Genomic DNA, 26157 nt, shown 5'->3' with positions numbered 1-26157 from the left:
GACATTGTAAGCTTATTTTCTTTAACAAGTGAATTTAATGCAACCCTGCACCATAACTTCTTTGCAATTGTCTGTGGTTGGAGCTTCATTCAGAGGCACTGAATGATATGGAGCCTAATACATTACACTTATTATAGGTACAGGAAAGTGTTTTAAAAGTTTTCTAAGCCACTCAACAAATCATGTATGGTCCATGCTTCATGGTAATCATGTCTCTTTGGATTGAAAAACTAAAAGTGCATCAGGAACAAAACCACTGGAGAGAGCCTGCGTGGACCACAAGTAATCTAGCTCCCCCTCATGGTGACATTTTCCAAGTATCAGAATTTTCTAAACCACAGTGAAGTAAAGCACAGTACAGTGCAAACACACAGTAGAGTCCATACACAATGCACATTGTTTATGTTCACACAAACAAAGACGGTAACACGGGATCTTCGACATCACAACAAGCAGTGATTAGTGCACTGGCATTGGCTTGTGTCCTGTGCTTAGTGCCTCATGCTTCTCATTCTGCACTGCCAACTTGAAACATGTATGTGAAGTACAAAGTTACAGTGGCCTCGGTATAAGTTAGCTCTGTGGAAGGTACTGTTAAAGTGGTTTCAGTTATCATTGGAGTCTGTTGTAATCACTTTTTGACATTTCTTTAATGAAAAACATAAAAAAAATGTATTTCTTTTAGTCTCTCATTACTCATTTTTAAAGTCTGTGGAAACATACCGATTAGCATATTCATTGAGAATTGTTTAAAATTTTGAAATGTCACTGTTGTCGTCAGGTGACTTTCCCACTCTAATAAAACCAGCAACAATTATAATACTGTGATTTTATTATATATGAAGTAGTAAAATAGTACACTTAGCTGTAAAAATAAAGATATGTACAGAACAGGGGGAAGTTTGTTGGGGTGGGGGTGGGGGGAGAGAAGCTCCTTAGCTGTTCTATATTTAATTTCCTTCTCTTTTCTCAATGTTTTGAAGAGTGATAAATCAGATATATGTGGTATAAGTTACTTTAATAACTGATTGCTGTTGTACTATAATTCAACCTCTGTAACAAAACTGTACTGCAGAAAGCATATTGAGATCTATGAGCCTTTTTAGATCTTCCAGACCCGCATCAAGCAGTAAGGCATCCTGGTACAATTACAGATGATTATCTTGCTTTTCAAATTTTAATTTTGTTTTGTTCCCAAAAACAGTCCATTTGATGCGTATATTGTTTTGCTATTCACATTAAAATAAGCTCATGTTTCATTTCTAAAGACCATTGTATTGATAGAAAAGAAGGGGGAGGGGAACAGTCTTTAATAACTCAAAATCATTCCACAGCTAAGGTAATTAACTTAGTGAGTGTCCACGTTGTTATCATTATTTTATGTGGTAGGTGAGCTGTGACTTTTCTGAGCATATTATGTAGCATATTATTTCTGCCAGCAATATGCATTTTTGTTGTCAGTACTTTTGAATATATAAGTATAATTATCACAGTTACTCTATTATGAGAGAGAAATTAGTTGATTATTAAATGTGAATCTTCATACCAATACCTTTTTTATTCTTCAGTGGTTGAATAATGTCATTGTAGAAATTACAGTTCTTATTTTTTATTTATTGTAAATGTTTCATTTCCGTACTAAAATTATGTGAATTATTTCTGGACAACAGTTTGCTCTACATTTCAGATCATGCATTGCTCACCATCTGATGAATGCCAAAGACTGCTTCTTTTGCAAAACCCCCATACAAACTGTTATTGGCCCTGATGGCCAAATTCTACATGATTGTACTACAGAAGTAGACTGAATGTACAAGATAATTAATGCTTCTGTTGATGTGACATTTGTGTAAGACATGGTTTTCAGTGTGCCATCTTTCCAGTTCACAATACCGATTGTAACAAAACTACAAAACTGGTACCATCTCATTACAATAACAAAACCATAAAAAATATAGTCTGTTGGTATTCAGCAAAATTATTTTATTTCATTTATTTACAAATTTTTGTCATTGTGTTTTTATTTTGAATCTGATTTCGTTTTGTGTGCTTTTTTCCCATCTTTTGAAATCCTTGTTGATTGTTACTATGCTACCTAAATCGGATAAAATTTCAATGATGAAACTAAAGTTTCTGACTCTTTTTAAGTAACTGGCACTCTTGGTTTTAATGTCTACAGAAGTTGTTTAAAGAATTTACGTATCAAGCTTTTTTAAATTATATTGTACATAAATATTATTAATTTATTTCTCTGTTTATAATTGTTTAATATGATACATCCTTTCAGTTCTATGAAGACTGAAATGATTTGCATAATTATAAAATATCACTGTTCTCTCTTTTGACAGAAAATGTAATGAGATTGTATGAAAAAGAATGTGGTTTCAGTTTATTTTCAACCCTTTGGAAAAAAGTAGACAGCTAAACATTTATATTTATGTAGACTTTTGCCGCAATATTCTAAATTTTTTAGGCAGGAGGTTCATCCTGCCATTATTAAACACTTCTGTCTGTATATGTATTCCCTAAGGCATGTTATAGTGTGTGACAGAAACTACAGGGTGTGCCAGGCTCCCCACCCCCCACCCCACCCCACCCTGGGCATTTTGACTTTATGGTGTGCTGCAGTTTCTGCAAAGTATCTTCATAGGGCTGCATATTGACTGTGAGAAACTTTACAAGCAGAGGGCCCCTGCAGTTGAAGGAGTAGTTCACCAAGACCATACTGGAGTCTGTGGGAATAGCTTTGAGCATCTTTGGCAGGAGAGTATGGGATGTTTTCATATTGGCTTTGCTGTTTGCCCCCTCAAACTCAAAATGATGGCACCACATAAGGTCATAATGGGCCCCTCCTCCAACTGCATGGTCCCCCTTCTCATCAAATTCCACAAGTGTGGTACCATAATCAGTGTGCAGCACTATGAAGATCCTTTGCAGAAACTGTGATGCGTTATAAAGTTGAAATGCTCAGGAATACTGTCAGAGGGAATCACCATGTTTCGTGATAATGACAGCCCCCACACTGCCAATTGGACGAAGGCTATGTTTCAGTGATTTGATTGGGAAACACTGCAACATCCTCCTTGCAGTCCGGATTGTTCACCATGTGATTTTTACATCTCTAGCTACCTGAAGAAAGACATGCACGGATGTTGGTTGCTTTCAGATGAGGAAGCACAAGAGGGGGTGCAATTGGGGAGCCATTAGCAGCTGACCACATTGTATGAAACAGAAATATATTATTTCATCTCCTAGTGGTATAAATTGCTTAATGCATTTGGTGATTACCTTTGAATGGAGCAATTTGATGATCATTTTGTGGTGAGTGTTTGGTTTTCATTTGACTGCTGCTCATAAAATATCTTGACAAACAGCCAAGCACAATTTGAAAACTAAATGAGGTTCCTCGTTGACAGTTCCATATATTCTGTTGAAGAATTCCTATTATTGTAATGTCCAAAAGGTCATGGGGAAGACAAGAATTGCCAACTCAAGCATGTAGATGTATTTACAAATTAGTTTGTTATTTTGAATTTGATACGACTTGGTTCATATCATTACAGTTTATTGTGCAAATGATCCATGGAATGTGAGACTAATTAACTTGCTGAGGTTGATGCTTTCCAGAGTGCACAGTGCTTTTTTTCTAATGTCTGTTGAGCATTTTTATAACATTTGCAGTGACTAGTTACTAAAGATATCCTGTGACCAAAGCACATGGCTCTTTTTGAATCCTCTATTTATTATTTTATGTCACGTTGTCCTAAAAGTTGCACTGTGTATCCAGAGAATTATTCCAAGAAATCAGTAAGTTCCACTTGCCCTCCCTACTTATGATCATTCCGAATATATCTTGTTCTCCATCGTGAAATAAATTCTGAGAACTGTATTATTGAATGTGTGTCAGTAATTCTTCATTTGTTCTCATTTTTGATGACTGCTAAGTAGATGCCCTTATTTTTTCATATGTTCTGTTAAGGTATTTTCACTCTTGCATTGGTAGTGCCACAATTTTTTTTTTTTAATAAGTTTTGGCTTGTTTTACACGGTGTATAAAAAAGAATCATCCAATTTGGCACATCCATATTTCTGAAACTAATAAATAATGAATTCTGTGGACAAATGTTGATGGTGTTGAGACAGCAACCAGCCACAAATTTATTTTCAGTTCCTTTATTCAAAAGGTACCGTTACCGGTTTCAAATCATTACAATTCATCTTCAGACGATTTTCATGCTTTCATTAGAACATGTGGTGCATGGTTCTCCCCCTCCCCCCTCCTTCTCTCCCAGATTAATTGTCGTGAAACGTCAGTTTGGAGTATTCATTCTTATTGTTGCACACGAAAATTTTTCTCACTGAACACTTTAGATTTGTCACAGAATAGATTTCTAACATGCACCTCATGTTTTGATAGATACTAAGAAATTATCAAATACAGTCAGGTCCAGTGACCTTGGAAGCCAGTAATGTAAGAATGAATCATTTGGTCTAGTGTGACCGATTCATCATTCAGTAACCCTTAATTTAAAAAGTCCGTCACTTCCAGATGCCAGTGTGGGGGTGCCCCATCCTGTTGGTAAATGAAGTCATTCAAATCAGTCTCCAGCTGTGGGAAAAGAAAGATGTGTGCTTCCTGTAACAGTGGTATTGACAAAGAAAAATGGACCATACACCTTTTCCTGTGAAACTGCACAAAACACATTAAATTTTTGAGGGTCCCTCTCATGTTGAACTACTTCATGTGGTTATTCTGTACCCCGTATTCTCACATTATGACGATTCCCCTTTCCATTTAAATGGAATGTTGCCTTGTCATTAAATACTAAGCTTGGAAGAAAGCTGTCATCCTCCATCTTGCCAAGGACAGAATTACAGAACTCCACACATTTTTGTTTGTCACCTTCACAAAGAGCTTGCAGTAGCTGAATTTTGTATAGTTTCATGTGTAAACATCAACACAATACATGCCAGATGGACATTGGGGGCATGTTCAGCTGTCCAGCTGCACAGCAAATGGATTTCTGCACACTCCTTGTGAAACCATGGCGCACACCAGACACTCGGGGACAGTCCAGGGATTTGCCTTTACACAAACAACCTGTTTTTCGGAGTTGTTCATGCCTATTCTAATGCTCTGTGCTGTAGGAGGATCCACACTGTACCTAGTACAAAAGTCACACTGAACTGATCCGCACTGCACAAAACATAGAACACAAAATGCTTTCTGCTGTCCTGACACCATTTTTACTACAACTGTGATTTTTTTTAAATCAGATGACTCAATATACCTTGTACATTTACTGCAAGGTTTTTGTAAGAACTGTAAATTTTTATTTTTTTCATTGAACTGGAGAGCGGATTAATATCACCCTTAAAGTAACTTGTTTTCAGGTAAAATCTCACTGTCTCATCCCTTTTATATGTATGGTGATCTCAAGTGTGCCATTGTTTCCATTTTCCATATACTGACTGTTCAGCTTCATTTGTGATTTTACACACTATTTTCCAGGTCTGTTCAGAGTCACTCTATACTAAACCTTTTAGTGCCTAATATGAAAATGAAATTGCAACCCAATGTAATTAGAAAAATGTTTACACAATACATTTACCCCTCACATAAGGTGTTAGGAGGAATTCCTAAATACTGATCAATATGTTACTGTACAAAGAAAATATAAAGTAACATTACTGAAAAAGTTATATTTAGTTTGAATAAATATTACTGCTTCTACTTCACAATACTGTATTAACCACAGTGCTTTTTAGACTTGTACTGATTCATTTACATGAGAGCAATTCAAATTAACCAGAGACATTAAGGAGTCCATAAGTTTCAGTGTATCAGAATGGAAAACCATGAAGTCACCCAGAATGGTGATCTCGCAGAATCAGCTTTACTTCAATAACAGCCACTCACCTGGCAACTTCTCTGTGATCATCATATATTTAGTCTTGATAATTGAACAAGGAAAGTTCTGGCAGAATATAAATAATTTAGGAGTAAAGGAGACCACTCACCAAACAGCATACATGAAAGTGAAAGGTTAAAGAAAGGAAAAAATTAAAAGCTAGCTTCCAGAATAAATCATTTGTTGAGCTGAGCACACACACACACACACACACACACACACACACACACACACACACACACATACACAGTACTCTTATATTGCACACACACACACACACACACACACACACACACAGTACTCTTATATTGTGGTGATTGGACATGTAGTGCCGGGATTTCACATCGGCATGTGAACTAGGCTGGTGTGGGTGTTGTGTTGTGTTGGCTGGGGTAGGTAGAGGGGGAGAGAGGCAGAAGGCAGGAAGAAATGTTGAGTTGGGGGTAGCTACTGGCTTGGAGGGAGGCAGCAGGTTTTCTGGCTAGGAATGCCGTAGGGAGGGGTGGCTGTTGCACAATCTAGGTATGTGATACAAGGACAACAGGGCTGATATGGTGTGGTGCACAATTAAGGTGATGTGGAAACATGGAAATGGGAGGGAATGACAAGACAGAGGAAGGGGGAAAACATAATAAAAACTGTACAACGATGCAGCTGAGTAGGTTTATGACATGGCTGCTTTCATAGGTGGTCTGCCTCTGATTGATTAGAACAAGTGTGCGACAGGACAAGCAGGAAGTGTGTGAAGCATTTGCGCTACTGAAGGCATAAACCACTCTTTCACTTGGTCAAGTCTGCATATCATATTGTGTATAAGTTCTCAGGCCGCAAGGCCATATGCAAGGGTACAGCTTTTTCAGTGAATTCTAAGGTAGGCTACTGTTTGCATTTTATTTATGAACAAGCTTAGTGCCCACTGCTTTACTCACATAGACGTTGTGGCCTGCACAGATTTTCTTGTTTATCTGTAATGAATTTTCACATCATTCACAAATTGCAACATCATGTAAACTGTTCATACTAATTAAGGATGAGTCTCTTCCAAATGTACTTCTGACTGAAAAGCGATTATTGTAGCAGGAGTCAGAGGTTTTCCTAATCCTGACTATTGAGCTTTTGTGGTGGTATTTCCATAGAAACTATCATCCCCTAACACATGTTTCCTTGAAAGTCCAATATCAATTTTCGTAGCTTTTGCTTCAAAAATTTTTGATATACCAATAATGAAATAATTTCATAAAAGTTTCATCCCCTATTTCATCCGTTAGGGGCTTGAATTTCCTAAACACAGTGGAACATGGTCTTTTTTTTAAAAAAAATGAGAAGCCAAGTATGAATTTTTGGATATTTGGCTTTGAAAATGCTTTCATAATGAAATATTTTCATACAGATGTTCATGCCCTATTTCACCCTTGAAATCCAGAACTACTGAAATTTTAATTTTTAATGTATATGTCAAATATCTCGTAATTGTATCTTTAAAAATCTATTAGCAGTTCTTTAACTATGATGTATTCTCAAAAATGAATTATTTTAATTAGTTAATCATTAATAGTCATTTACTCTACTGGCCATTAAATTTTACACACCATGAAGATGACGTGCTACAGATGCGAAATTTAACCAACAGGAAGAAGATGCTGTGATATGCAAATGATTAGCTTTTCAGAGCATTCACACAAGGTTGGCACCAGTGGTGACACCTACAACATGCTGGCATGAGGAAAGTTTCCAATCGATTTCTCATACACAAACAGCAGGTGACTGGCGTTGGACGGTGAAACGTTGTTGTGATGCCTCGTGTAAGAAGGAGAAATGCTTACCAACACGTTTCTGACTTTGATAAAGGTTGGATTGTAGCCTGTCGCGATTGCGGTTTATCGTATCGCGACATTGCTGCTCACATTGGTTGATATCCAATGACTGTTAGCAGAATATGGAATCGGTGTGTTCAGGAGGGTAATACAGAACGCCGTGCTGGATCCCAACGGCCCCGTATTGGATACCAACGGCCTCGTATCACTAGCAGTTGAGATGACAGGCATATTATCCGCATGGCTGTAATGGATCATGCAGCCACGTCTCGATCCCTGAGTCAACAGATGGTGACGTTTGCAAGACAACAACCATCTGCACGAACAGTTCAACGACATTTGCAGCAGCATGGACTATCAAATCGGAGACAATGGCTGCGGTTACCCTTGACGCTGCATCACAAACAGGAGTGCCTGCGATGGTGTGCTCAATGACAAACCTGGGTGCATGAATGGCAAAATGTCGTTTTTTTGGTTGAATCCAGATTCTGTTCAAAGCATCATGATGGTCGCATCCGTGTTTGGTGACATTGCGGTGAACGCTCATTGGAAGCATGTATCGTCGTCGCCATAACTGGCGTATCACCCCGCGTGATGGTATGGGGTGCCATTGGTTACATATCTTGATCACCTCTTGTTCGCATTGATGGCACTTTGAACAGTGGACATTACATTTCAGATGTGTTATGAGCCATGGCTCTACCCTTCATTCGATCCCTGTGAAACCCTACATTTCAGCAGGATAATGCACAACTGCATGTTCCATGTCCTGTACAGGCCTTTCTGGATACAGAAAATGTTCGACTGCTGCCCTGACCATTCTCCAGATATCTCACTAATTGAAAACGTCTGGTCAGTGGTGGCCAAGCAACTGGCTCATCACAATATGCCAGTCACTACTCTTGATGAACTGTGGTATCGTGTTGAAGCTACACGAGCAGCTGTACCTGTACACGCCATCCAAGCTCTGTTTGACTCAATGCATGGGAATATCAAGGGCTGTTATTACAGCCAGAGGTGGTTGTTCTAACACGCGATCTAGTGTATCTGTGCACCCAAATTGCATGAAAACATAATCACGTGTCAGTTCTAGTATAATATATTTGCCCAATGAATACCCATTTATCATCTGCATTTTTTCTTGGTGTAGCAATTTAATAGCGAGAAGTGTATTTTCAATAAAGCTCCCCCCCCCCCCCCCCCCCCCCCCCCCCCCTGTATTTTACTCCCTTAGTAGCTGAATTTCCGAAGATATTGAGGCACGTATTTTTTTTAATTTTTGACTCAGAAACCAAATACCAGTGTTCTTAGTTAGAGCTTCAAGATTGCCTTAATAGTGACATATTTTCAAAAAACGTTTCATCCCCTTAGGGGTGGAATTTAAAAAAAAAAAAAAATCCGTTCTTAACAACCTCCTGAGAGGTGCAGCAGCCTTTTCAGTAGTTGCAGGGGCAAGAGTCTGGATGATTGACTGATCTGGCCTTGTAACACTAACCAAAACGTCCTTGCTGGTACTGCGGATGGCTGAAAGCAAGGAGAAACTACAGCCGTAATTTTTCGCGAGGGCATGCAGCTTTACTGTATGGTTAAATGATGGCTTCCTCTTGGGTAAAATATTCCGGAGGTAAAATAGTTCCCCATTTGGATCTCCGGGCGGGGACTACTCAATGAGGACGGCGTTATCAGGAGAAAGAAAACTGGCGTTCTACGGATCAGAGCGTGGAATGTCAGATCTCGTAATCGGGCAGGTAGGTTAGAAAATTTAAAAAGGGAAATGGATTGGTTAAAGTTAGATATAGTGGGGAATTAGTGAAGTTCAGTGGCAGGAGGAACAAGACTTTTGGTCAGGTGAAATACAGAGTTATAAATACAAAATCAAATAGGGGTAATGCAGGAGTAGCTTTAATAATGAATAGGAAAATAGGAGTGTGGGTAAGCTATTACAAACAGCATAGTGAACACATTATTGTGGCCAAGATAGACATGAAGCCCACGCCTACTACAGTAGTACAAGTTTATATGCCAACTAGCTCTGTAGATGATGAAGAAATTGATGAAATGCATGATGAGATAAAAGAAATTATTCAGGTAGTGAAGGGAGATGAAAATTTAATAGTCATGGGTGACTGGAATTCGACAGTAGGAAAAGGATGAGAAGGAAACGTAGTAGGTGAATATTAAATATGGATTGGGGGTAAGAAATGAAAGAGGAAGCCGCCTGGTAGAATTTTGCACAGAGAATAACTTTTTTCGTAGCTAACACTTGGTTCAAGAATCATAAGAAGGTTGTTTACATGGAAGAAATACTGGAGATACTAGAAGGTATCAGATAGATTACACAATGGAAAGACAGAGATTTAAGAACCAGGCTTTAAATTGTAAGACATTTCTAGTGGCAGATGTGGACTCTGACCACAATCAATTGGTTATGAACTGTAGATTAAAACTGAAGAAACTGCAAAAAGGTGGGAATTTAAGGAGATGGGACCTGGATAAACTGAAAGAACCAGAGGTTGTACAGAGTTCCAGGGAGAGCATAAGGGAACAAAATAATACAGTAAATGAAGAATGAGTAGCTCTGAGGGATGAAGTAGTGAAGGCAGCGGAGGATCACGTAGGTAAAAAGACGAGGGCTAGTAGAAATCCTTTGGTAACAGAAGAAATATTGAATTTAATTGATGAAAGGAAAAAAATATAAAAATGCAGTAAATGAAGCAAGCAAAAAGGAATACAAACGTCTCAAAAATGAGATCGACAGGAAGTGCAAAATGGCTAAGCAGGGATGGCTAGAGGAAAAATGTAAGTATGTAGAGGCTTATCTCACTAGGGGTAAGATAGATACTGCCTACAGGAAAATTAAACAGGTCTTTGGAGAAAGGAGAGCCACTTGTATGAATATCAAGAGTTCAGATGAAAACCCAGTGTTAAGCAAAGAACGGAAGGCAGAAAGGTGGAAGGAGGAAGGAGTATATAGAAGGTCAATACAAGGGCGATGTACTTTAGGACAATATTAAAGAAATGGAAGAGGATGTAGATGAAGTTGAAATGGGAAATACGATACTGCGTGAAGAGTTTGACAGAGCACTGAAAGACCTGGGTCGAAACAAGGCCCGGGAGTAGACAACATTCCATTAGAACTACTGACGGCCTTGGGAGAGCCAGTCCTGACAAAACTCTACCATCTGGTGAGCAAGATGTATGAAACAGGCGAAATACCCTCAGACTTTAAGAAGAACATAGTAATTCCAATCCCGAAGAAAGCAGGTGTTGACAGATGTGAAAATTACCGAACTATCAGTTTATTAAGTCACAGCTGCAAAGTACTAACGTGAAATCTTTACAGATGAATGGAAAAACTGATAGAAGCTGACCTCGGGAAAGATCAGTTTGGATTCTGTAGAAATGTTGGAACACGTGAGGCAATACTGACCTTACGACTTATCTTAGATGCTAGATTAAGTAAAGGCAAATCTACGTTTCTAGCATTTGTAGACTTAGAGAAAGCTTTTGACAATGTTGATTGGAATTCTCTCTTTCAAATTTTGACGGTGGCAGGTGTCAAATATTGGGAATGAAAGGCTATTTGCAATTTGTACAGAAACCAGATGGCAGTTATAGGAGTCGAGGGACATGAAAGGGAAGCACTGGTCAGGAAGGGAGTGAGACAGGGTTGTAGCCTATCTCCGATGTTATTCAATCTGTATATTGAGCAAGCAGTAAAGGAAACAAAAGAAAAATTTGGAGCAGTAAAGGAAACAAAAGAAAAATTTGGAGTAGGTATTAAAATCGATGGAGAAGAAATAAAAACGTTGAGGTTCGCCGATGACATTGTAATTCTGTCAGAGGCAGCAGAGGATTTGGAAGAGCAGGTGAATGGAATGGACAGTGTCTTGAAAGGAGGATATAAGATGAACATCAACAAAAGCTAAACGAGGATAATGGAATGTAGTCAAATTAAGTTGGGTGATGCTGAGGGAATTAGACTAGGAAATGAGATCCTTCAAGTACTAAAGAAGTTTTGCTATTTGGGGAGCATAATAACTAATGCTGGTCGAAGTAGCGAGAGTATAAAATGTAGTCTGGCAATGGCAAGGAAATCATTTCTGAAATAGAAAAATTTGTTAACACCGAGTATAGATTTAAGTGTCAGGAAGTCGTTTCTGAAACTATTTGTATGGAGTGCAGCCATGTATGGAAGTGGAACATGGATGATAAATAGTTTACACAAGAAGAGAACTGAAGCTTTCAAAATGTGGTGCTACAGAAGAATGCTGAAGATTAGATGGGTAGATCACGTAACTAATGAGTAGGTATTGAATTGCATTGGGGAGAAGTGGAGTTTGTGGCACAACTTGACAAGAAGAAGGGACTGATTGGTAGTACATGTTCTGAGGCATCAAGGTATCACCTATTTAGTACTGGAGGACAGCGTGGAGGGTAAAAGTCATAGAGGGCAACCAAGAGATGAATACACTAAGCAGATTCAGAAAGATGTAGGTTGCAGTAAGTAGTGGGAGATGAGAAGCTTGAACAGGATAGAGTAGCATGGAGAGCTGCATCAAAACAATCTCAGAACTGATGACTACAACAACAACAACAACCATGTGTGGGCAGATCCAGATCCATGCGTAAATGTGTAAGCATAGCATTAGTATCAATGTGTGGGCAGCAATTATGGGCTGCTGTCTAAAACAACACACTTTATCAGACAAATTAATATGCAGTAGCCCAATATGTCTGATATCAAAACCTTTACAAAAGCAGACACAACTGTACGCAGATATCTTGTTGTGACAGAGAAAGTAGGTGCAACAGAACACCTGAGGATTTGGCAGTAATGGGGCCATACCAGCTGTGCTGGCAGCAAGCTACACCACAGTCGTAGCGCTCATGGGGAGGTGGTGGCAAGATGGGTACAGACCACAGACTCGGTGCTTATTGGACACTGACAGTATGAAAAATACCATGGCTGCAACCGGTAAACTGATGGACTGGCAAGTAGGGGAAAACCTGGTGCACCTGGGTGTTGCGGTGTGATTACTGTCAAGGCACAAATGAGTGACTGCAGTACAAACTAAACAGAATTAAATTCAATGAAAATGGATCCAAAACAGTTACAGGAAAATCAGGGAATACCTTTAAAAAGATAAAATTAGTCAAGCGCATGTGTGAAAATGCGCCTTCAATTGAAGTAGTAGTTGTTTTAAGTTTCTCATCATCGAAGCTTTTACAAATAGTATTAACTTCAAAAATTAATATCTTTTCAATGCCAGGAGTGGTTTTTATAAACTAAGTGTCCATGGAGGAGCTCGTGAAACTCTGTCAGAACATGCTATTACAATTACTGTAAGTATATTATTTAAAACTCCATGTCGAAATAAGTGTTCCAAGTATAAGAATGTCAATTTTGCACAAAATGGTTAATAGGATGGTAAAAGTAATGGTGACATATTAATTTAGTTGTAGGTATTTATGTATAACTGTTTGCTTCTATTTGTTACTTAATTTTATTAGCAAAGTAGTCTAAACTAGCTATTACACTTAAAAACATTAATTTTTGACCAAACAAATTAACTAAGTGATAAACTGATTGCATCAGAAAGTTGCAAAAATTTTCCACCAACTTTGTTGTATTTTATGTATCTGAGAGCAAGATAAATAATTGTTAAGAATGTAAGGTACATGCATGTATGCAAATGTTTGAAACGGTAGTGCGGTGGCATAAACGAACAGTGGCCATGGTGTTGGTGAGACGCAGAGTGAAAGGTGGACACAGCAACATTTGCGGAGCATGTCACTTTCATACTGTCACCATAGGGCACTCCCTAGGGAGTCATCTTAGTATTTTGCACAAGTGTCATGTTTAGTGTTTGTCCTGGAGTAAAGGTATCATGTTTGCACCTGAGAAATTTGAATTTTGCAAATGTAGTGTTACTGCTTTTCGGTACACTGGTGAGCGCAAAGGTTGTGGGCAGGAATTGTGGAACAGGTGGTTGCTGTGAAGTCATCTGTGCTGAGCCCCTCCTTTTTATGCTGCCGCAAGGCACCTTCCCTCCTCCTCTCAAGGTACAGGGTGTTTGCAAACCAGGGCTCTTTGCACTGCATGGAAACCCGCCTTTGCTTTAGTTGCTGGCTTTGATGTGGGTAAGTACCATTTAATTATGGAAGTTTGAACCAAGCATCAACCAATAATCCATGGTGGCACCACAAAATGTCTCACTGATAGCATTGCATCATCGTGTTCATCAAAGGAATCCACATCCATAGTCAGTTGTAGCACTCGTAAGAATGCATGCAACCTGAGTAGAGCAACAAAGAGAGCAAGCAACACTGACAAAGTGAGGTTGTCATTGGTATGAGAGGAGGAAGACAAGTTGGATGATGAGAATGGGAAGGATACAGAGGGAAATGCACATAGTGAAGTGGAAGGATGAGTGTGTACCATTAATAAGTCTACCTGACCTAGGTGTATTGCTTATACGGTCAAAGAATTGCAGGGGATTTAGAAAGATCAACTTACAACAGTCTACCAGTCCAGAATAACAAAGTTTCAGACAGTGTCGATATAACACTATCACAAAGCTGAAGAGAAACTGAGAAAGCAGGAGATTAGATTCCATTTTTACACTGTAGAACCAAAGCAGGCATTATGAGTGGTCCTGAAGCATCTACTGATTCATGAAAATTGCAGAGAAATAAAGGTGTCAGAAGGGTTTGAGGTCATGAGTGTGCATCAATCTACCAAACCAGTTCCACAAGGGGAAGAAAACAGGCACAAGAAAGAGACGAACTTTCTTGTTGTGCTCATAAACAACAATGAGGCAAAGAGAGTTTTCACTATCTAATATATTCTTGGCCTCCAGGTCAGAATAGAAAAACATATCAAGCCTGCATGTCCCAGACAGTGCAACAGCTGTCAATGGCTTGATGAACCTGGCCAAAATTGAACCTTGAAATCAAGATGTATAAAACTTACAGGCCCTCATTTGACTACACTATGCAAAAAATGAAAGGAAGACAAACCTTGATTGTGCTAACCTGACCAATTACAGAGCCTGCAAACTATACTAGAGACTGGCACATAACCAGACATCCTCACCATCCCAGATGGGGCACTCCTGACAGTACCATAGGAGTTATCCAGCACAGGTAACAAATTTGACGGCCTTACGCGGGAATTTAAAGAAATTGGAGCACTATTTGCTGGCCTTGGTCTCAGCAACATAGTCAGGAAACATAACAAACAAAGATTGTGATTCACATTGAAACAGACAAATTGACTAAGAGGATGATTATAATACTCACATGGGTCGCCATTTTCTTATATTGAAGATAAAATAGGAACTTCCACATCCTTAAGTGTAGTGCCAATGGTGTTCCTCATAAAATTACACAGTTACAGTACTTTCTAGACGTATGCTATAGACGTTGCCTGCATCTCACAGATGCATCTAACTCAGGCAGCTCGAGTTAAAGTGCACAGTTGTTCCGTTCACTGGGTTGACCATTGTGACCAAGGCCACGGCAGCCAACTTGGTGGCAGATTGGCTGTCATTGTGATGCTGAGGATTTACCACCAGACAGTCAATATCCAAAATTTGGCCCTAGTTGATGTTGCTGGTGTCGAGCTAAAGGTAGTGAACACCACCCTTGCAATAGTTGCTGCATATAAACAATCCATTAGATTTATTAGCAAACTGGACCCTCAGGACTTCACAGGCAATTCTGAATGTGTACTAATAGCAAGAAACCTGAACTCCAAACTGGGTGACCAAGGCTGCTATACCAGAATTGAAAGTGGGAGGAGATGGAGGTGGTTTGTTGATGGTGATTCCTCACTGCGTAATTGCTCCAAGGACCCTACTCACATCATTTCATGTTCTGAACAGGCCAGGTATCAATTTGTCTAGGGGACACATGGACTGCAAATGTAGAATAAGAGGTAACTCTTTACTTAACAGACGTCCTTCAGACTTGTGCTTCAGATACAAGCACCAGGCTGACCACCAAACCTAGTGCAAAGGACCTATCCATCTGGGACCTGCCAGTCGCTAAGCAGAACATGAGAAAGGCTTGCCAGCATTACTGTGCTCTCGCTGATTATTGCTTGCTTAGGCAGCTGGAAGACCAGGTAAAGCAAAAGCTGCAGCTGTACAGAGGCCTCTGCTGGGGAGAGGGACTCTGAAATGCAGAAAAAGATATGAACCAACAATGGTGGATCATGAAAATGCAGAACGCTGTTCCCAGGGTAGACAGGCCACTCTGAGGGGAAAACAGGCTAGTATATGAGGACGAGGAGACAGCAGAAATAATGCCTATGCCACTAGAGTCAAAATTCCAAACCCACATCATTCAAGACAATGAGTGTGACAGCCAGGAGACAATAAAAGTTGGATGCGTGGCTCGATTGAGAGAGGATAGGTCTCAAACAGAGTTCACACCAGTATCTGATTGCCTTGTGTGTGCCTTCATTAGACACATAGGAAAAAACAAATCTCCCTGGTTCCGACAAGGTCTGTGTCCCACACTTGCAGTACCTGTCTCCTACTGCACTCACTTACCTCGTTACTATTATGTGAGGGTTCTATCCTTCTTGATACAATCTTCTTACTCGTTTCAGAGGGACCCCACCTTCCACCAGACTTCTCCTGTGAAATGACTACTATTATGTAGTAACATGTGCTGGTAGGTTTATTGTTGCAGTTACAAATTTGTTTAACTTCTGACTGACAATATCTTCTTAAAATCCATAACAAGTTCAGTCCAGTTCTGTATTTTCTGCAAGTTTCTGTAGTTGACAAGTCCCATTATCACAGAATTTGGCCATGGATGGAGCTCCATGGCATGCCACACTGCTCTGCAGATTCTGAGTCCTGACATACACAATTTTGCATTCTCAGTTTAGCAGTAAAGGTGCATGTCACCAACTCCCATTGACCACCATCCGCATTTCCACCCTTACATCTGCCACCCCCTCAAGTTTGCAGGATTGTATCTGCTTACACATATCTTAATGGTAACTGAGGGCATCCCGCAACTTAGATAATTGTTGTTATTGTTGTTGTTGTGGTCTTCAGTCCAGAGACTGGCTTGATGCAGTTATCCATGCTACTCTATCCTATGGAAGCCTCTTAATCTCCAAGTAAGTACCGCAACATACATCCTTCTGAATGTGCTTGGTGTATTCATCATTACGGTTTTTACACTTCATGCTTCTCTCCGATACTAAATTGGTGATCCCTCGATGCCCCAGAATGTGTCCTTCCAACCAATCCCTTCTTCTAGTCAAGTTGTGCCCAATTCTATTCAGTACGTACTCATTAGTTATGCGATCTACCTATCTAATCTTCAGCATTCTTTTGTAACACCATATTTCAAAAGCTTCTATTTTCTTCTTGTGTAAACTGTTTGTTGTCCATGTTTCACTTCCATACATGGCTACACTACAAACAAATATGAGGGTTGTACCAAACGTAAGATTCCCATATTTTTTACAAATAGAAAACATTGTTTATTGTTATTAATTTATACATAATTGAAAAGCATATTTTTGTCTATTTGTCAACATAGTCTCCATTTTTTCAACACACTTTTGAAGACGGTGCTCCTACTTTTGTACTCCTAAGTCAAAGGAGTCTGCTGCCAACCCATTGAGGGAGTGTGTGACTTCTGCTCGGACTTCATCATTGCTCTTGAAGCGTTTGCCACCTAAGTTTTCCTTCAGCTTGAGGAAGAGGCAATAATCGCTGGGGACTAAGTCTGGGCTGTACGGGTGTTGGGGCATAACAGTCCACCCAAGTTTCTTCAAAAGCTCCTGTGTTTGAGGAGCAACATGGGATCGAGCATTGTCGTGAAGAAGCACTACTCCCTCCATCAGTCATCCTCTCCAGCGATCCTGGATTGCTCGCCTGAGTTTGGTCAATGTTGCACAACATCTGTCTGAATTTTCTGTCGTCCCAGGTTCCATGAAATCGATGAGGAGTACCTCCTTCTGATCTCAAAATACAATTGCCATAACCTTTGCTGCTGACTGTTTTTGTTTGAATTTCTGTGGTGATGGTGAACCGGAGTGACGCCACGGACGAAATTGTTGTTTTGTTTCAGGGGTGTAATGAAACACACACATTTCATCTCCCGTGACAATAGAGTACAACAACTTCTCCTTGTCGCCTCCCCCTCACATTGTTGAAGAAACTTGCGAGCACAGTCAAGGCGTTGCTCCTTGTGTCCATCAGTCAGCATCTGGGGGGCCAGCGAGCACACACCTTGCGATAACCTAACATTTCTGTTACAGTTCTTTCAATTGTGCTGTCGGAAACTTCAAGAATGCGTTCAACAAGTTCACTGACAGTGACCCTCCAATCTTTGAGCAGCTCCCTGTTGATCTTCTGGACAGTTGCATCCAAAATCAGTGGCCTTCTCTCCGTTCGTCATCGTGAACATCCATGCGATCCTTAGCAAAAGCCCTTCACCATTTGCGGACGTGCTGTACGAACATGCACTCTTCACTGTAAACCTCAGTTCCTGATGAATCTCTACAGGCGGTAACTTCCTTGCAGGGAGAAACCAGCTTAATGCTTGAACCTCGCACTTGGCGGAAGCGGCGATCAACACTTCCATCTGCCAAGCCAACACTAAGCAATGTAGCGAATCGCAGACGGGTGGCCTACTGAGGCCATGGACCTTAAAAATCCAGTGCTACTAAATCATGTAACTCATAAGGTACTACAGGATCAAGTAAGCTGTGCAGTTTTGTCATCTGTATTTTCACCTTCTGACATGCCTCACACTACTGTAAAACTTTTTTTAACTCATGAGTGCATATGATAATACTTTTTAATGTGCACAATACATTTCATAGGGGCAAACTGACCATAACCTAGATATATGTATTGTGTTATTAATTCAATACAGCTGAAAGGAATACAGAGCATCCAGTTACTCGAAGTGTGACTTTCGTGGCACAGTATCCCTTTTGAAGCTTACATCTATTGTAAACTACTCATTTCTATTTGCTAACTGTTGAATACGTTTAAGTGGTGTTTGATCTACATCTACATCTTTATCGATACTCTGCAAATCGCATTTAAGCACCTGGCAGTGGGTTCATAGAACCACTTTCACAATTTTCTATTATTCCAATTTGGTATAGTGTGCAGAAAGAATGAGCACCTATATCTTTCTGTACGAACTCTGATTTCCCTTAGTTTATCGTGGTGATCATTTCTTCCTATGTAGGTCGGTGTCAACCATATATTTTCGCATTCAGAGGAGAAAGTTGATGATTGGAATTTCGTGAGAAGATTCCATCACAACAAAAATACCTTTTTTTTTTTTTTTTTTTTTTAATGATGTCCAGCCCAAATCCTGTATCATTTCAGTGATATTCTCTCCCATATTTTGTGATAGTACAAAATGTGGTGCCCTTCTTTGAACTTTTTCGATGTACTCCATCAGTCCTGTGTGGTAAGGATCGCCACCACACTCTCTAAACTGTCTGTTGCCACACACTGCTTGGTGGCTAGTGGAGTATATATGTAGATGTAAAAAGTATATTGCAAAAGTGCCACATTCTCTGAGATCTTCTTGTTGCCGTAAAACTATTGGAAGCTGGGACGATGCGTCTGGTACTCTGTTTTTTCTGGCTTTGATATAACTTGTAGAAAAACTGAAGTGCTGCAAGAACATAGCACAACTAGTGGGTCTACAATGTTAAAACTTACTTTTTAAGAGTAGCGTCAATGATGTGTGATCACTATGGGCGATAATCTCATGTCCTTCTAATAGGCATTTGAACTTTTTAAAAGCCTGTACTACTGCTAATGTCTCTTTATCCATTATGCCATAATTTCTTTCAGAATATATGATGGCTTACAAAAGCTATATGTTTGGGTTCAACTACAACACCTCACCTCATCATGTTTCTTGGTACAGCCTGGCCCTGAGGCCATAATCTGAGGCACCTGTTGCAAGATTGAATGGTTGACTGAAATCAGTATGCACCAGTAATGCTGCTGACACTAAACTGTGTTTGATAACCAAGAACTCAGCTGTGCATTCTTGTGTCCATCACTGGTTGATGTCCTCTCTCGCCTTTCTGTCATGGTGCCAAGATGAAGGTGCTACACCGAAGTTCTTGAAATGTAAGTGCCTATTCAGCACCGCCAAAGCACATCGCATCTACGAGAGAATGGAACGAACTTTTCTTCGGAGTGAATTCATACAACATGGAGAGACTTGGCAAGAACGAATCAGTGTGTTTGGACATTTTCTATCAACTAAGATGCATCAAGATGACTGGGACAAGATCGACAGCATCACTCACAGGAGCATGCATGCAGAACGGACTCGAGTGGTGCACCGAGTGACAAAAGAAAAAGTTTGAAAGATACCGGAAGCAGACTGACAAGGCGATTTCCGATATGTCACACACACTGATCAACTTCACTGAATGACAAATGACCAAAGAGGAAGTGTCTGTTCTTCAAAAAGGAGGGAATTTCGCTATCCTCCAGAGAACTGTACCTATGGACGACATCATTGCTTACATCGAAGCGCCCATTCGGACCCTTCCTTGAGAAAGGGCAGAGGAAATATGCACTGAAACAGCCAGGATACTGCACCGATCAAAACCACCAGCTTGCAACCTGAAGGAAGAAGAGCTACAAGCCGTTAAGAATCTCATTGCTGACAAGAGAATATTTTAGATCCGATGACGTACCGAAAACTGAGTGCAGATCCGACGCAGCGTATCACTTGGAATATGAATAGATTAATCAAAGGATCTTCTCTGCTGGCGGACATGCAGAGAAACCTGTGCAACACAGAAGCCCTACCACCTCGGCTGTATGGATTACCCAAGATCCACAAGAACAATGTTCTACTAAGACCGACTGTTAGTGCTCCAGCCACACGTGGGGAAGGCCGACACATACTTAAAGGACTCAGGACATTTCATTGAGAAGCTGAAGAAATTGCAACTTGCACCAAAAAACATCTTGGTCATCTTCGTTGTTGTTTCTTTGTTTATGAAAATGCCACTGAGTGACGCTCTGAAGCACATCGGTTCCATTTTCCCGCAAGACATCACAAAGCTCTTCCGTGCATGTCTCAGCACGAACTATTTCATGTGGAATGGTGATTTCTACCAACAACTGGGAGGCGTCGCCATGGGTACTCCTCTTAGTCCAGTGGTGGCCAACTTCTTCATGGAAAAATGCGAAGCACAGGCACTGGACTTGGCGACTTGCAAACCTAAGGTGTGGTACAGGTACGGCGATGATACTTTTGTTGTTTGGTGAAGAACAGCTCGGTGACTTCCTAAGACACTTGATCAGTCTCCATACCAACATAAAATTTACCACGGAAATAGAAAAGGACAAAAAGCTGCCATTTCTAGATGTGTTGGTCACAAGGGATGGTGAAAACCTGGGACACAGTGTGTATTGAAAGCCGACACACACGGACCGATACCTGCACAAACTATCAAACCACCACCCGAGCCAGAAAAGAGGCATGATTAATACACTCGTAATGCGAGTAGGACAAATCTGTGAGGCGCAGCACCTCAGATGGGAAATGCAACACCTGGAAAGTGTTCTGAGGAGCAATGAGTACTCTACAAGTTATATTAGAAGTGTAACAGAGCCAAACACTCGGCGAAGTAAGGAATCAGAAAAAGAAATGTCGGGTATGGCTTTTCTGCCATACATTCCAAGTGTGTGGGGAGAATCGGCCGTATATTGCGCAAACATGGCGTAAAGATGATTTTCAAACCAACAAGGAAGATCAAAGAGTGTCTTAGATCGGCAAAGGAGAAAAGGGGGCCATTTGCAGTGTCAGGAGTGTACCGTATACCATGCAGACATGGAAAAGTTTATTTCGGAATGACTGGACAATCTATCAACATCACCATCAAAGAACATAAGCTACATTGCAGGTTGGGCAGGTGGAGAAATCGGCCATGGCAGAGGAAGCACTGAGTGAGACCGTCCATGTAGTAAAATTTGCCGACACAGAGGTTCTGGCTGTAGAGAAGCACTATCATACGCGCTTCTTCAGAGAAGCTGTAGAAATACAAAAACAAGTGAACAGTTTCAACAAGAAAGAGGAAAGCCTTAAGGTAAATGGATACTGGCTTCCCGTACTGCAGCGGATGACCATCGCAGGTAGCAAGAGGTGAACCACACCAAAAATGACCGAAGAGAAGCCCTCGGACATTGGCTAGCCAGGTACATACAGCCTGCGGCCACGAGGTCAGCTCCTGTTCACCACCGGCAATGGAGGGTGAAGCTTTGACAATGCCAGCCACTCGTGCTGGCGAAACGTCAGAAAAATTATTAGATGAACGTCGGCCGAAGAACCCGAGACAAAAGCCAATAGGCAGTTTGTCAACAAGCGGCCATGAAAGCCTGAACAATTTTGTAGTTTTGGTAATCACAGTTCATTGACAACAATCATATATACAACCCATCATCCAGAGTTATGACAACCCCTATTTCCACATCCTTTATTCCATGCTAGAAGTCATGTGGGGAATGTCCTGTGGTGCTTTATAGGATAAAACACAGACAAAGCAATCAATAGTCATTTCTGTGTGAGAACTGGAGTAGTAATGGATATATGTATCTGTGAACAGTGTGTGTGTGTGTGAGAGAGAGAGAGAGAGAGAGAGAGAGAGAGAGAGAGAGAGAGAGAGAGAGAGAGTGAGTGTTGTGTAGTGTAGTGTAGTGTAATGTTCAGTAATTTTATTTGTAAGGGTCAGGATCTTGTGAAATACTTGTACATTTGTGGCTAACACTTAGAAAATCCATGGCTATTTAGTGGTGTGGACTTAAGATTTCAGCAAGTTAGCAAGATGAAATGGTTTGAACTCTTAACATTTTTGTAAGATTTTAGTCAATTTGGACTTGTGATTAACACTGATTTCCTAGTGTAAAATCTCAAGTTTGAACACACACAGTTGAACTTAGAACAGTTTTCAGTAATTTATCAGTGCTACTCATTGGTTGATGAGGTGTACTGCTGTGGTTTATTCCTTAACAATCTTTAGTTGCTGCCTTTACATTGACGTAGCTAAGAGAAAGAATCAATAAACTTTGATTATACACTCTAAGATGACAAAAAGAAAGGAGTATTGGAATAGAATGGAAATTGGTAGATGTGATGTACATGTACAGACAAACAAATTATTACAGTTTCGGAAAAAATGGATATTTTTTTCAAGAGAAAGTCAATAACACGTTGGTCCATCTCTGAACTTTATGCAAGCAGTTATTCGACTTGGCATTGATTGGTGGAGTTATTTGATGTCCTACTGAGATTAGATTAGATTAGGCTAATTATTCATTCGATAGACCCACAAAAGATGGGATCCTCTTGGGTGTGGAACATGTCGGATAAACACATTACAAAAGTGTAATTAGAAAAACTTGAGTTTCATTAATTTTAATGATCCTCAGTCAATAAACAGTAAAATTATGTTGTACATGAATTGAAATTAAAAAGGTTTAATACTTACATCTGCTTTCATTAAATCCATCATTCACATAGTAGCTAGTTACTTGCCCATTACAACCAAGTATTGTCAAAAATTAAATTAAATTATTCATTTCAGTGATCCTCAGTTAATAACAGTCAAATTATGTACAAGATTTAAAAATTAAACTTCCATTTACAGACTTAAGACTTATATCTGTTTTACATACATCCATCATTCACACAGTGGGTAGTTACTTGGCTGTTACAACCAAGCCTTGCCAAAAATTAAAGTATACTAAATTTTCATTAAAATGGTCTACTGCACTTGTTGAGAAATTCATGGATGGAATAGGAGGAGTTGGCTACCAAAAATTCTTTTAAATTATGTTTAAATTGTGCCTTGTCTGAAAATATGCATTGCTGAATACTGGACTCCTTTCTGGACAAGAGTAAGTGATTTTAAATCTTTATGTATATTGTTCTTATTCCTAGTATTGATGCTGTGTACTAAGCAGTTAGTTGGAAAAAGAGATGTATTATTTACAACAAACTTCATTAAGGAATAAATATACTGAGAAGCTATGGTTAGTATGCCCAATACTTTGAATAGGTTTCAACATCATGTTCTTGGATTTACACTACACATTACTCTTATTATACATTTCTGAAGTCTAAAAATTTTTTCTCCGTTTGTGGAGTTACCCCACAATCACAATATGATACCATAATATGATGACATAATGGAGTGAAAATAAGTAAAATATGCCTTTTTAAAAAAAAAAAAAAATATTTATATATCCTATGTCGGACATCATTCGCATTGCAAACATAGACTTGTTTAGGCGCTTTAGCAGTTTGTTAGTATGTCGCTCCCAACTGAATTTATTATCAAGTTGTAATCCCAAGAATTTTACACACTCAACTTCTCCTATTTCCATGTCATCATATTTTATACATACCTTAGAAAGAAATCTCTTGAAAGTTCTGAACTGCATATAATGGGCCAGTGAATTGGCTATGAACCACTTATTAACGTCAGTAAAAATTTGATTAGCTGCCCTTTCCAAATGTATATTTGATTTACTATTTATTACAATGTTTGTATCATCTGCAAATAAGACAAACTTGGCATCTGATAATGTGACAGATGACAGGACATTAATATACACAAGAAAAAGTTGTGGGCCTAGTATGGAACATGTAATTTCTTCCCAGTCAGATGATGTCTGATTGCCTACTGCTGAAGTGTTACGTAATGACACCCTTTGTTTCCTATCAGTAAGATATGACTTAAACCACTTTGCAGCACTACCAGTGATGCCATAATATTTTAATTTTGTTAAAAGAATGCTGCGATTCACACAGTCAAAAGCCTTTGACAGGTCACAGAATATGCCAGTTGCCTCTAATTTGTTGTCTAATTGCGACGGGTCAGGCTCTTATCGCGCAGTTTCCTTTCCCTGAAAGAAAATCCACCTACCTCGTTTCTTAGGTAGTTGCTGCACTCGCCTCTCCTGATAGCAGCTACTGGAAAAATTGCAGAAAAGCAGTGTTGAAGAAACTGCAATTTAATAGCCGCTCACCGGAGGCCGCGATACATGTTTGCTGAAATACAATCTATGAGCAATCTTCCTAAATAAATTGAGTTATTGGAATGGTAGTAATTGTTTACTCAAACGAGAACGCGAAGTTGGTAATTCTATTTAAGCTCTTTATTGTCTTTAAGCCTGATCATCAGCCCGCTAATCTACGTTTGAAGAAAGTTCAGTTCACAATTCTATCCACACTCAAACCCCGCCAGAATTAGCTTTCAAAGTTACGGAATTTACTTAACTGCAACACAGACGATTTTCTAACATACACGTTTGCAGTCGATGTTCAATAATAGTTCGTTTTTTAACGTTAATGCTCGCCATAAGCACTTAGTAAAAGTTTACGAAGTACCGCCACGCTTTTAATTATTAAAGTTACTCGCGTCTTTCGCGGAACGAAAAGTCACAACTCGCTCAAACTCACACTACGCGTTACTGGACTCTTCCAGTCTCAAATCGCACAGTACCGAACCGATGAAGCCGTTTTATGACTTCATTTTACACATTATTCGCGAGGACACATCAAGCATGTCTCTTCTCGATCACAGTTCCTTCGCGACTCCTCCTCCACTCCGACTCACTCTCCTAGTCTCTTAACCGTCCTCGCATCTCATTGGCTCACACATCACACAGCCAATCAGAATTAACTCTTTGGGTGCGCCTCGCGCCAAAATCTAGCACGCACCAGTCATGACTTCTGAATCATTTACGTCATGATTTCTTGTTACACAAAATTTACTGTATAATTTAACAAACCGAAAGGAAAACTAGACTTTACTTTATTTCCAGAAATTATTTAAATACTCGCGAACGTTCTGGCTGCTTGTACAATACCATACACTCTTGGACATCCGACATTCACTAAGATGGGGAACCACTGGCGACTCTGTTCCCACGGTTACATCGTCTGAACACTTGCGAGTTCCAACCTAGATTTTATACACTTGCAAAGAATGGCGAATGTCCCTCTTTCATTCACTCAGGCACACTCATTCACTCTCACCTACTCATATAAAATAACTGTTCACAAAAATTCAAAACATTTATGGTTTTAACAAAGTTATAGGTGAATTTCTAAAAGTAAAATTCTCAAAATAAATACAAAAGCACGGAAGGTGATTTTGTTTCATAGTTGGATGGTCACTGAAGGTGATCTATACATAATGGTATTTATTTAGACTCGAAAATTGTAGAAATTTGCGTTTTCTGTAAGATTTTTCTAATTTCCAAAATATGCAGGTTTCAAAGCTCAAATTTGGATGACTTATTTTTATTCATAACAGAAACTAGTATATTAACTTTTAATTTCCTCAGGTTCCTCAGTTAGAAGTTATTAAAGATGAAAGTTCCACGTTATAC

General features: G+C 39.6%; 1 protein-coding gene across 2 annotated transcripts in view; it reads left to right on the top strand.

The window, feature by feature from the left end:
• Positions 1–2377, top strand: part of LOC126284497 (E3 ubiquitin-protein ligase RNF123-like) — a 184962-nt gene extending 182585 nt beyond the window's left edge. For both annotated transcript variants that reach the window (XM_049983475.1, XM_049983465.1), the window contains exon 21: positions 1688–2377. In XM_049983475.1, coding sequence (XP_049839432.1) covers positions 1688–1808 — 121 coding nt within the window. In that variant the 3' untranslated portion in view covers positions 1809–2377. The remainder of the gene's footprint in view (positions 1–1687) is intronic.
• The last annotated feature ends 23780 nt before the right edge of the window (positions 2378–26157 follow it).

Source organism: Schistocerca gregaria, chromosome 1, assembly GCF_023897955.1.
Source record: "Schistocerca gregaria isolate iqSchGreg1 chromosome 1, iqSchGreg1.2, whole genome shotgun sequence".
In the NCBI taxonomy this organism is placed as follows: domain Eukaryota; kingdom Metazoa; phylum Arthropoda; class Insecta; order Orthoptera; family Acrididae; genus Schistocerca; species Schistocerca gregaria.
Note: the sequence above shows the minus strand (reverse complement) of the source record. Positions and strands in the feature narration are given on the sequence as shown.